We start from the raw sequence: 14,509 nt of genomic DNA, 5'->3' as shown, positions 1-14,509 counted from the left end.
CACAATGCTGATTATCGGTTCAAAAACCACCGATAGCATATTGTAATATCATAATATAATGACTGATCAATTTAATGAATCGGTTCATATAAACACCGATGATTCAAAGTGCACGATGAATATAATCCAACCGGTGCATTTGTTAACCAATGTTAATGCCAAATGAAGCGGTGTATTCATTAAACCCGATAACAAATATGCTCGATATAATTAAGCCCGATAACAGATGTGAATCGGTGCCAATGTTTATGCATCCGATAGCAAGTATGTATCGGCGAATTTAACCCAATAACTTATAGCATTTAATATGCTATTGGATTAATACCCCGATAGCATATTAATGCCAATTAACAATTGACATTAATATGCTATCGGGTTGTTAGCCCGATAGCATAATGATAAGCAATGTTTGTACAATCCGATAATCATATGCAATATAAATCAGACATGAAGCATGTAGATAAATAACAGAACAAGGAAGGTTAGGAAGATCTTATCTTGCATAAGCTACCATGCATTAACAAGATTTATCTAACTATGAAAGCAGTTACTAGTTTTGTTGGACTTAAAAACACAACCATCTAGGGCTTTGACAAGTTGGGGTTTTATGAGCTAGGAATTTTTCATTAGTTATGATTTTTATGAATTGAATAATATCCACTTAAAGGCCATCAAATTTAGTACAATTTTCATGTGACAAATAGTTACTTCCCAAAAAGGTAGCAAAATATGATTGAGGCTACTTTCTCGCCTTTGGTTTAGTAATGATTTTGCTCAGTTACAGTTATTCAGCTCTCTAAGCTAGCAAGAGAGCTTTATTGGGTTTGAACATTTTACCAACTAGATTTTATCCAGCTTCCAAAGTTCATTAGCAAATTTATCCACATTTCCTCCACCTTCCAAAGTTAATTACTAGTTCAATTGGATTTAAGCATGTGATCAGCTGGATTTTGTCCAATTTTCAAAGCTACTTACTAGTTTGATTGGATTTGAGCATATGACCAGCTGGGTTTTGCCCAGTTTCCAAGCTACTTACTAGTTTGATTGGATTTGAGCATATGACCATTTAGGTTTTGTACAGTTTCCAAAGCTACTTAATAGTTTGATTGGATTTGAGCATATGACCAGCTTTTGCCCATTTTCCAAGCTACTTACTGTTGATGTGTAGCTAGGTCGGATCCCTTCTAGGGCCGACCTAGTACACCTAAATGCTAATTGGCCTGTCGGCCTTAGCATCTTGGTAGCTTACTGTGTATGTTAACTCAAATTGGGGCAGGCCCTATTTGGGCGATTGATTTAACTTGTAACTTGTAAGACTCATTGTTATGTATCTTGTAGATGGGTCCTGACCCATAAGTAACTTGTGAATTCAAATTATATCTTGGCACCAAATTATGCAAGGCCAACCAAGGGATAATGATGAGCATCATATCATATATAAGCAATGAAACCAAGGATCACAAGAAACAACACAAGCGATTATCTATCCTCTCATATGCGAACTATCTTTGATTAATAGCAGCATCATCAAGCGAATTATATCTGCATTGGCAAATCCGTCTAAGGCAGCGAATTGGAGTTCTCAAGCTGAGCGATCATCCTCAAGGTTGAGTGAACTTGCATACCAAGCTGGGCGAACATTACCTAAGGCTGAGCAAATACCATCCTGGGCTGCCGAACTTGTTCAAGGGCTTGTGAAGTATGTCAAGGCTGCCGAATTCTGTCTCAGATTGACAGTGACCTGCATATACACTCTGTCTTCCAGATTCAGATAAGTTTTGCTATAGTTGATGTGTGCCCTAGGACGGGTGAAGTTGTAATCTGCCACTGTGTTATTGTTCAATCTGATCTGAGACATTTCTTGCTGGGTTTTTCACCTCCAAGAGGGAGGTTTTCCCAGGGTATCACTGTGTTATGTGTGCATTTCATGTTTTCTGTTTCTTACCGTAAATCTGATTGCTAAAACTAACACTTACCAGTTTGATTGGATTTGCGCATATGACCATTTAGGTTTTGTCCAGTTTCCAAAGCTACTTACTAGTTTGATTGGATTTGAGCATATGAACAGCTGGATTTTGCCCAGTTTCCAAAGCTACTTACTAGTTTAATTGGATTTGAGCATATGACCAGCTGGGCTTTGCCCAGATACTCAAGTAATTCAATTTTGCATGTGGTTATGAGCAAAAGTATTATATAGGAACAGAAAATGCTAATAGTTCAGTTAAGAACTCAAAGATTCCAGAACTGTCTGAAAGGTACAGTGAATGTATACCAAATCCTCTACTTCTTTGAACATGATTATAATAAATGTTCCAGTTCTTCTTGCAAGATGATAAATCTCTACTTGAAAAGGGTAACAATGAAGAAAATGTTCCTCGGGTTCATGCCTATTACGAAGAATCTACCACCCTAATCCAGTTCTTTTTTATTTGATTTGTTAGGTATCCTGCCTGAAATTGCTCCTATAATACATTGCAGTAACACCTAGAAAAGAGGCAATGGCATTCTATCATAGTTAATTTTTTTTCAAAAAAAGGCGGTTAAAAATACGATACAACAGAATGAAATGAAATAAAAAAATTTAATGATGTGAATAAGATCAGACAGTTCATGGAATCTGCTAGTTCTTAACTGAATTATTAGCATTTTCTGTTCCTATATAATACTTTTGCTCATAATCACATGTAAAATTGAATTACTTAAGATAATCGTCCAAATTTTTTAATTGGATTTGAGCATATGACCAGCTGGATTTGCCCAGTTTCCAGAGCTACTTACTAGTTTAATTGGATTTGAGCATACGACTGGCTGGGTTTTGCCCAGATTCTTAAGCTAATCAGCGTTTTAAGTAGATTTGAATATATTACCATCAAGGATTTTAATGAGTTGGGTTTTTCAAGTGCTAAGGGTTTTCATTGGTAAGGGATTTTATGAATTGAATTACATCGACTTGAGCGCCACCGAAGCTAGTACGAGATTCAAATGTTCTAAAACGACAATAATAAATGCTTGAAGAAAATCATTTCAAAAAAATTTGCAGAAGGTGTTAGGAGTTAAATCCTTGCCTTGGTGGGCTTGGCAAACTGATATAGCTCCTCTTCAGGGATCATAACGGGCCATGATTGACCAGCTTCCTTGAACATCTGTTGCGTCTCCAACATCCGTCCCGTTTCCAAAATCTTTTTGCGAATGGTTTGCGCGTTGGTTATGGAGCCGTCGATTGATTCTTCGATGCCATTGCTGTATGTGATGGTTATTTGGGGATGGTGCTCGTCCGTCCGTCTGTTGACAATAACCTGGCAGCTGGGGTTGGAGTCTCTGGCCTTCAGGGAGCTGCACTGCGCCAGGAATTCAAGCGCCGATGCCGCTCGCGGATCGAATGCATTGAAATCGATCTTCACTTTTGACAGAAACTTCAACATTTTGCCTCGCTCTGCTCCGCACGCCGCCCAAGTGATACACGTCATAAGATAAACTTCAATCATATGGCCGTTTAGTTTTTCTTAGGGGTTCCTCCGGGGGCGTCCGTTGCATGCTTTTTTGGCTTTGTTTTTTTTTTTTCAAAATATGGAAGGGAAAAAAATAATGTAGGGAAAGGATTCCGCTGAGCATGTATCAATTGTTGTGAGGGTTGTTGATATCTTTTGTTCTAAAAATTGAATAAATAAAATTTATTGTTTCAAACAAAAATTATTGAACAAATAAAAATTATCAATTTTTGTTAGGAAATGTACCAAAAGTTGTTAGGAAATGTACCAATAGTTGTTAAGAAATGTATTAATATTGTAAAAAGTAACCAATCAGGTGATGCCATATCAGTTGCACAACTATTGGGGTCTCTTTTGCACGTCTATTAGTCTCACTTTTTTGGGGGCTATTTTGGACACCTTGGCAAAAAGCATGTTGATGTGGCATCATATTTGATGATGTGGCCCTGAAACCTTAGTTATAAGCAGGGGACTTGCCAAGTAAGCTGTTGTAAAAAAATCGGAGTGATTTGAAATTTCCAAGTAGGATTTTGAGAAGCGCGGAGTTAGGGTGCACAACTACTGGGTCATTTCCCCTATGTTTTAATGTTTTAATTGATTAATTTTATTGGTGAGAATGATGATATGTTTTTTAATTATGTCGAGAGGCATCTACAATGACATACAATTATCCGTAAACAAAAAATTGATTTTGAATAAATTTGATGTGTAGATGACAGGTAAATGCATGCATGTTTCAGTTTCTTTATAAGTATTATTTTATTACTCTGAATAAAATAGAATCATTGCCACTTGTTATGTCGAGAGGCATCTACAATGACATACAAATATCCGTAAATAAAAAATTGATTTTGAATAAATTTGACGTGTAGATGACAGGTAAATGCATGCATGTTTCAGTTTCTCTATAAATATTATTTTATTACTCTGAATAAAATAGAATCATTGTCACTTGTCTCTAAGTATATGAAATTGTTACTTCTTTAATGAAAGTGAAAGAGTGCAGCATTATTCAGCTCCATGTCCTTCTTAGCAACTAATAAACATGCAAGATAATTATGTGATATCTCTTGGCATTATTTTACGTATATGTTTTTCAGAATATAGGTATACTAGTTATCTTATTTATAAGGTTCAAAATTAGAAATGAATGATTAGAACATGTTTGATCTTTGTGGATCTCGTCTTTATTTTATTTTTTTGTTGGAGATACCCCTAAGGGGTTCCCTTCAGCTAGGGTATCCATTTCACTATAATCTGCTTTGGGCATGATCTCAACCTCATCCCTTATGGTGTCAAAGCCTTGCATTCCACAAGACTTGATCCCTAGTGGGCTCATTTAGAACCTTTCAACTCCACAAGCAAACCAAAGACTCGTTGACACCCATCTTTATTTTCATAATAGAAATATAAAAATATTTTAATAAAGAGTCTTGATTTATTAACAATAAATAAAATAATAGTAAATAATATAAAAGTGTAGATTTCTCTTAAGAAGTTTGTGTTATCTCTTATATATCTTTTTTTAGTGCTTAATTTCTATGTACTTTGTTTATTGTTCATGACACATTCTATGACAAGAAATTAATATCAAGTTACAAGTTGGTATTCAATAACAAAGTGAAACTATTTTAGGAAAAAAAAACTTATTAATATTTTAAATACTCTCTAAGAGGGAAGGGATGCTAGAAACTTGTGTCATGTTAGTGTTATATATTGATGTGTTTGATTGCTTTCAAACATTTACCAATTTATTTAGTCGTTTATGTCATAGTTTGAGCTTTATGTTTAACTAAAATCTTTAGAGGTGAGAGGATGAAATCCATTTGGTTTCTTACGAGTAATCTTATTCAAGTGTTATATCTATGCCAAAATCTTTATTTTATTTCCTATTAAGCATTTGTACTTGGAGAAAACATATCATAATAGCATATTTGATTCATCCCATAATAGTATGTGTTGCTAACCATAATGTCATAATAGCATATTTCGCTCACCATATGCTCTCATCTTATCCTCAAAGGATAATGGTGATAAAAAATTGATAAATAATAATATGCCCTTACCTTGCTTTAAAAGGACCTTAGTGATCAAAATCATAAATATTTTTTTATAAAACCTTTTTGAGGTCACTATAGACCTATCAAAGCTTTGGTCTTGCCAACCTAAAGGGTAAACAAAAGTGTCGATGCTACCTAATGAAAAATAAATAATATATTTGAGAAGAGAATAATAGAATTTGTTATGAACCATTAAGCCAACATGAGATTTAGATAAAGAGCATGAAATGGTAGAAGAAGGAAGAGAAAAAATAAATTAGCAAACAAAAAAAAGGAGGGTTTCTTCCATGAGACTTGGATAGCAATTTGTATACACATAAAAATTGGCTATGAGCAATTAAATAAATATTTTATATTTATTTAATAATTATTCTTCTATTAAATAGTTAATTTGAAAAGATTAATTTATTTAATTCATTTCGTGTCTTTCTATTAATTAATTTAATTGAAATATTTTATTAATTGATTCATTTATCCTATTCTTCTAATTAATTAAATATCTAATATTGAATTATTCCTCTAACCAATTTAATTAAATATCTAATATTTAATTATCTTCTCCAATCAATTAAATATCCAATATTTAATAGTTATTCTCTTATCCTATAGTCTCAAATATTAAATAATTCTCAAAATTATTTAATCCCTTTTCCAACTCACCTTCCATCTCCACTTCATCTTCCCTTTGCCAACTCATCCAACATGTGGCTAAGGAAATTAATATTTATCAAATATTAATTCACCATTTATCTCCAACTTCCAAACTTAATGAAAATTGTGTATGTACACATATTTCATAACCATTTCCTATATTCTTTCCAACACCCCTACATCTTAGGAAGGACTTGAGTCCACTTGTCCTCTCATGCCTAAATCTTCTCCAACCATCCCTAGATTCTCTCAGTCAGCAACCCAATCAAGGTGAGATGAGTGACACTTGTCTTCCCCTTCCCCCTTTCTCTCAACCTTAATCTTTGCTCACAACCATTCAAATCTACAGATCTAATCATGACCATTGATCTGAGCCACATCATCTAATCCTCTCAAGGTCTATAAAATCAAGAGCTTCAGTTGAGAGAGTTAGTCTTCAAAATAGTTTTTCAATCAATCATATGCATCCATGAGTTTTTGAAGCAAATAGCAATAGCAATTATCATATAGCATTTTAGCATAATCATTTTAGCATAATCATGTAGCATTTGCATATTGTAGTATCAATTAACTACAAGTTATCAGTCCATTCTTCATATGCCATCTTGGAAGCCAACAATGCATTGTCTGAGAGCACACCATTTGCAACCGGGGACAGTGGAGTTAGAACACAATGGGACATAAGCCATGAAGGTAAAAATAATGTTTTGTTTTAATATGTATTTCATGCAATTTCATTGGTTGAATTTGGATTTCCTGTAGCATTTCCATTTGTATTTTGTGAAACTAACTTATTACAGGTAACATTCTGAGGATGAAATTCAAGCTCACACATTTTCGCACCCACTGTGGGGCAGGACCTCGCATATACCTTTAAAAATCTCACAAAAAGTTAAATCAACACATTTGTAATGCAGATTCATGCATGTGTAAATTTTGACAGTGCTTTTGTTCAATAGGTTAGCGCATTTGCATAATAGGTTAGCGCATTTGTCATGCAAGTTAGCACTTTTACCTGAAAAACTACGCATTTGCATCATAGGTTAGCGCATATGTCATGCAGGTTCGTGCATTTGCATCATAGGTTAGCGCATATGTCAAAGAAATTGCGCTTTTGTATCCACAGAGTAGCATTTTTGTAGTCTAAGTTAGCGCTTTTAATCCGCGGGTTAGCGCTTTTGAACAAAAAAATAACGCATATGTTAGGTTAGCGCTTCTGTTTACAAAACTGACAAAATTTCTTTGTAGGTCCGAAAGTCCAAGAAATCAGATTTTTCAGATTACTAACATGCGTGTGCAGGATGGCATTTAAGGCAAATTTTATGCACTTCCTCATCTACTTAATTAAAAATCTTCATTTGGGAAGTAATATACCATATTTTGTTCACCTAGTTTAACTAAGAGGATGAATTAACAGCATGCAACTTGCATTTTTGGTATTTTCTCTAAAATAGTTGCACATAGACTTTTAAAAAGGCTAAAATGAACACCATGCTTGTTGGAGCAGCATCTCCAAATAGGACTTAGCCAACAAATTGCTTTGAAAAGGTTTAAAAGAAAGTTTGTATTCCGTGTCTCGAAAGTGGTAGGTATATGCTCTCCCCTTAATTGGGTGATAAAAAAGCCAAACCCACTCTTTTACGCTTTCTTTACTTTCAAGCAATTAATCCTTTAGAGGGTCTGCCTTCCCGAGCTGCCTTGAGGGGGCCAGTGAGAAGGGAATGACCTAAAGTGGAAATGGGCTAATACCGAGTCCTTCCAATCCACTATAAATAAATCATGTTTGTGACGAAAGTCTCAAACAACATGTGCTGATAAGTTCATACCGACACTATATTTCCCCATAAACCCTATGGAGCGTAACCTCTATAGGCTAGGAACCTTCTGTATTTATAGAGCTGAAAGTGTCACATGTATGGCCACATGACCGGAAGCCTTTACTAAAAACCACTTGTACTAGTTGCCAAAATCCTTCTAGTTGTTGGCGTAGGAGGTCGGACCTCTGAAGCGGCTCACATACATACGGTTCCTAGTAGAGATATAAAGTTTGTCATGGGGAGTTTTCATGGAAATTGATGCTTGGCTGCCCCGAAGAAGTGAGTGTCGAGGGTGTAGCCAGTGGGGTCAAGCATCTAAATATCTGCTTTGAATAAGCGTAGCCTCGGGGGAAACTCCACGTGAGATTCAACAACTATTGTCCCAACCTGCCATAGGGATTGTACTTGCTTGTGCATTTTGTTTATTAGACATTGTGTCTTTTATGTCTGTAACATGTTCTAAATGGTCAAAAATTGAAGAAACTTATCATCTATAAATGAGCAAAAATAAAACAAATTGTTGAAAAAGTTTGGTCAAAGGGTAATACAAAAACTTTCCAACACTTGAAACATCAGATCAAAAGAATTCAAAGTGTCAAAAACATCAATGTCAAAATAATTCTTGAAGTAGGTTTGTCTCTAAACCATCACGTATTTTCAAACTAGCTCAAACAACTAGGTTGCTAATCCAACATGTTATACTCAAAAGGTTCTATAAACATCAACATTTAACAAGCTATCAATTCAACTATCTTAAGTGCAAAAATCATCATCTTTGTCAAGTTTCTCATCAAGATAATCAAATCCTCTATCACGAAGCTTGTTCAAATCATACTAGGTTCCTAATCTTGGACATATCTTTCCTATTTCGAACTTAGGTTATATCAAAACCAAAATCTCACCAACATTGGAATCAAACAAACTTGTGAATTGTCAAATGCTTATATGACTTTTAAGTATCACCTTAAGAAAAGAAAACCCAGTTACAAAGCTACTCATAAAAGAATAAGATTCTTGTATATCAATCGCAAGATCTTACTGAAACATAGGACATTCCTACACTATTTTTGTCACTACTTACGTGGTTGCGGTACAGAATTTGATGGTGAAACTCTACAAAGATGTGATTTTCAACAAAGAGACGCTTTATCCCAACGAACAAACAATAGTGGTAAGATCAATAAAGCATATCTTCCTAAACTAGTAATCACCTATTGACCTTGTCCTTGGGAACTTTTGACAACTTTGAAATAAACACATGCCAGTTTGGACTAGAGCCCAACACGAACAACTTAGAAAACAACAACAAATGGAGGAAAAAGATACTCCTATATTCCACACTTTTGGATTTACTGTTGTTGACGAAGAAGCGGTCAATAACACCATTAGAGACCTAGAGCAAGATTTCAAATTTGATAGGCTAATGGAAAAATTGTTGGCAAAACAAAAAGAAAAATATCTCTTGATGTTGGCAAAATTTGGGGCTAAACTACCACAAGACTTTAACACGGAAAGCTTGAAACAAGATGTGGAGACAAGTAACACCCAAAACACAGATGAGCAAAATAACGAAGATATGCACAACGAAGAAACAAGGAAAGAAAGGGATGATAAAAGAAAAGAACGTAGACAAAAAGACTCATGAAGAAACAGGGAGAGACTATGTAGATAATCCCTTATCAAACCTTACTTAACAAATACAAACTTTTCAACAAAAAATACAAGACATGCAAAATGGGACAAGCTCCAAGAAATATTCGTTACAAGATATATGCCCATATCCTTTTGATAAAAATCTGAATATGATACCATTTCCGCAATATTGCAAGATTCCTAAATATGACAAATACGATGGAAAATCTGATCCTCAAGATCACATTAGGGAGTTTTGTACTATGAGCATGGAATTTTCTCATGATGAAACTTACCTTCTGCATCTTTTTCCTAGGAGTTTAAATGGACAATCAATGGAGTGGTTTTCAAGATTACCATCTAAAATCAAATCCTTTGAAGAACTTGTGAATAGGTTTATTTCACAATATTCCTACAATACAAGGAATGAAATAACAATGCTAGATCTTCGCAATGTTAAACAAAAGAATGGTGAATCCTTTATGATTTTCTTACAATTATGGAAACGCATGTTTAATAGGTACCCCCAAGATGTACCTAATCAAGAAAAAATGGACATATTCATTGATAATCTTATCAGCGAAATGAGTTATCAACTAAAGACGCAATGTCCTCCCTCTTTTGCCAAAATGATCGAGAATGGTCTGAAAATAGAAAATGCAATGGTAAAGAAAGGAGAACTAAAACTTTACAATAACTCATACAACAACAACAACAACAACAACAACAACAACAACAATGACAATGACAATGACAATGACAAACTCAAGTTCTGGTCAAAATATAGAAATGTTAGCAATGAAGTGAATGACGATAATAGTAATACAAAGTTCAACAACAACCAATTTTCAATCTATCAAGTCAAAACCCAAGCAATAACAATCCAGAAAACAATAAAGCTAAATCCTTTTTCTCCAATCCTCGAAGGAAATTCACAAACATTGGAGAATCTTTGGAATCAACTCTAAAAACTTTGCTTGCCAACAAATTAATTTATCTACCAAAAGCAAGAAATTATGAACCACCAGTCAAGCCTAATTGGTGGAATGACAATCATTTTTGCAACTATCATTGGAATAAAGGACACCTAACAAATGATTGTCAGAGATTGAAGCACCTTATCCAAGATCTAATTGATAATGGAACCATCACAATGGATAGCTATAAAACAAACGAATCACACTTGGCTTTCAAAACTCCACTCCCAAATTATGACAAAGGCGAATCATCCCAATTAAAAGATGACAAAGGAAAAACCAAAGTGAATTACACTTATACATACGATGATGTGGTGAATGTAATCATTGTTAACGAAAACTCATCTTCGAAACCAATCAATGTTATCACAAGAAGCAAAGCAAAGGTTACCTTTCCAAGGGTAGAAAAAGATCCACCACCCAATCCACAACAATACAATCTAGTAGAGCAATTACAGCGAATACCAGCTCAAATATCAATTCTATAACTTCTCAAGATTTCACCTATGCATAAGGAAATTTTGGAGAAAGCTTTAGTGGAAACAACAGATTCAAAAGATTTGGATGTAGATCAATTCCAAAATATGGTAGGACACCTTATAGCTCCTCATTGCTTATCATTTTCTGAGAAAGATGATGCGTCCTTACAACATCCTCATAATGCTCCCTTACATGTTGAAGTCTCCATAAACAAAACTCGTGTCAAACATGTGCTCATAGATGGAGGAGCTTGCTTAAACATTTGTGTATTAAGTTTGATAAAAGCTTTGGGATATTCAGAGAATGCAATAGACCCGAAAAAGAAAATAACCATCAAAGCTTATGATGAAGCAGAACATTCTTCTAAAGGAACTGTGGTGCTACCAATAAGGATAGGACCTGTGGAAAAGGATACATTGTGTCAAGTTTTAGATTTAAACCTCTCCTACAACATTCTTCTAGGGAGACCATGGATTCACAAGATGCAAGCGGTTCCTTCTACCTATCATCAATGTGTAAAATTTCCTCATGAAGGAAAAGAGATCACTATAATTGCAAACTCCAGTTAATATTGCAATAATTTGAAACCTACATAAGATACAAGAGTTCCACATAACAAAGAATCAATATATCCTACCAAAGAAATTCAAGCAAAGTTATGGGAAACTTTTGAAGAAAAGCTCAAGTTAAATGATGAAATAATGGGAAAGTATTCTTTGCAAAATTTCCCACTTTCCCCTAAATCATATGGAAAACCTACAAATATTCAATCAAAGGCATCACAAAAATCAAAACATATGTTTAAAGGAACCTTTGTTAGTGTTGGAACTCTTGAAGAAGAAAATGAAGACAAAGATATTCTTGGTTGGTTGTACAAAGATGAAGATAAAACTATAGCAACAGCAACAGAAGTTAATATTCCCATAAAACAATATGGCAAAGGATATGAAATCATGCAAAAGATGGGATATGAAGGAAAAGGACCAATTGGCAAGCAACATCAAGATATTTCAGAACCTATTTATCTGCACTCACAATCCACAGAAGATAAATCTGGGTTGGGATATCTAAAATCAAATCAAAAGCAACATAATCATTAGCAGCAAAAATGGAAAAAGAAATCAGTCTCTAAAGAAGAAGATTGGCAAGAAAAGCTACATCAAGCAGCCAAAATAGTAGCCAATAAACAAAAGAAGCAAGAAGAACATGAAAAGAAAGAAGAGGAGACTACCATCAAAGATGAAGAAAAATCTTGTCAACAAGTCCTAAAAATAAAAACAAAGGAAAAATATGAACAAGATATTCCAGAAGCGGTAAAAATAGAGAGGATAGAAATTAAAGAACTCTTTGCACCATACGACATTCCAGTATGGTATAGTGGAGTAATCTTAGATCAGGATTCAGAAACAGATTCCAATGAATATGAATGGGGTCCAGATGCCTTATCCACTACATCAAGCAAAGAACACAATGAAGATCAAGCAACTATCACAAAAGAAGACCTGTCTATTGCAGAACAAAAGATGAAGTTAGAAAGAAGACAAGAAAAACTCAGAATCCAAAGAAAGGAGACGTATACAAAAAGGAAAGGAAATGACAAAGACAGAGAAGCAATGCCACAAGAAGTGCAAACAAAGATCAGATATGCAAGAACCATAGAAGAAATAAGAGATAGTCAAGTTGGACTAACTATTAGTCCAGAAGAAGTTGAGTTTGAAAGGAGACAAAATCTATTAAAAGAATCTACTTTATCATGTACACAAATATGTCAACTTCTAAATGCAAATGAGGGCAATCAAGAAGGAATTTGCAGCATCAAAGATGTGCATGTAGATATAATCCATTCATTTAAGGGACAAACGTCAGTTGAAGAACCACTTGAGTGTGAACTACAAAATGCTAATATCAACTTTGTTAAGACTAATTCAGAAACGCTTGAGAAAGACAATTCTCAAAAATATTTAATCCATGACAATACCTATTCTATGCCAAGCTACGATCATTATGTCATGAACATTGAAACACCTAATGATGACGGTGATTGTGATTTACCCCTTCTACATCCTGAACTAATTGATTGGGATAATTTAGACAACCCCGAACTGAATGTCTTTTCCAATGACCATGACTTAGTTGTGTACCTTAACATTGTTGAACCTATCCATCCTAAGATATCTTCCATTGCAGAATCAAGTGATGTTTCTTGTAATCAAGAGAATGCCAAACTTTCCAGTCGTAAAAGTGAAATAAAATAAGGAAAGAGACCTATTGTTGAAAACCATTTCATGGCAACATTAGATCAATTAAAAGAGAAAACAAAGGACGTATCTAATGGTGAAAACCTCCTTGAGTCGCCAGAAGATGGAAAGTTTGACATTCTTTCTGCATATTTTCAAGAGAGATCTGCTATACTAATAGAACTGACAAAAGCAATAAACATTGGTACATCAAAAGATTCTAAAATGCTTCATTTTGCTACCTCATTATCGGAAAAAGAGAGGAAAGAGTATCTAGAATTCTTTAAGCAAAGACAAATAAATTTTGCTTGGTCTTATGCAGATATGCCAGGACTTAATCCAGATCTTATCATGCATCATCTTAATGTGGATTTAAAAGCAAAACCTGTTAAGCAGAAGCTAAGAAACATGCATCCGCATCTTGCTCTCCTTGTCAAAACTGAGCTCAAGAAATTATTAGAAGTGGTTTTCATAAGACCAGTTGCTTATCTAGAATGGGTCTCGAGTATTGTACCAGTATCAAAACTAGATAAGAGCATAAGAGTCTGCACAGATTTCAGAGATCTGAATAAAGCATGTCCAAAAGATGATTTCCCGCTACCAAACATTGATATCATAGTAGATTTATCAACAGGACATGAGATGTTTTCATTAATGGATGGCTTCTCAGGATATAATCAAATAAGAATCACACCTGACGATCAAGAGAAGACAACTTTCACCTGTGCATGGGGAACATACTACTAGAATGTTATGCCATTTGGGCTTAAGAATGCAGGAGCGACATATCAAAGGGCTATGACAACAATTTTTCATGACATGATGCATACATTCATGGAATATTATGTCGATGACATGATTGCAAAATCTCACACAAGAAAAGAACATTTGAACATTCTAAGCAAGATTTCTGATAGGCTGGAAAGATATCAATTGAGATTAAATCCAAAAAAATGTGCATTTGGAGTAACCTCTGGAAAGCTCCTGGGGTACATTATATCAACTCGTGGCATCGAAGTAGATCCTGGAAATGTTAAAGCTATCGTGGAGATGGAGTCACCCAAGAACATAAGTCAATTGCGATCTTTACAAGGAAGGTTGCAATCAATCAGGATATTTGTTTCTCAATTGGTCGATAGATGTCTTCCATTTACCCATCTTTTACAT

The 14,509-nt window shown here is 34.6% G+C and overlaps 1 protein-coding gene across 1 annotated transcript in view; it reads right to left on the bottom strand.

The window, feature by feature from the left end:
- The window catches only part of LOC131042165 (uncharacterized), an 85,054-nt gene extending 81,561 nt beyond the window's left edge, over nucleotides 1-3,493 (bottom strand). The window contains exon 1 of the mRNA XM_057975503.2: nucleotides 3,066-3,493. Coding sequence (XP_057831486.2) covers nucleotides 3,066-3,485 — 420 coding nt within the window. The 5' untranslated portion in view covers nucleotides 3,486-3,493. The remainder of the gene's footprint in view (nucleotides 1-3,065) is intronic.
- Between the last annotated feature and the right edge of the window lie 11,016 nt (nucleotides 3,494-14,509).

Source organism: Cryptomeria japonica, chromosome 5 (assembly GCF_030272615.1).
Source record: "Cryptomeria japonica chromosome 5, Sugi_1.0, whole genome shotgun sequence".
Lineage (NCBI taxonomy): Eukaryota > Viridiplantae > Streptophyta > Pinopsida > Cupressales > Cupressaceae > Cryptomeria > Cryptomeria japonica.
The sequence above is the reverse complement of the archived record's forward strand: the minus strand, read 5'-3'. Positions and strand labels throughout refer to the sequence as shown.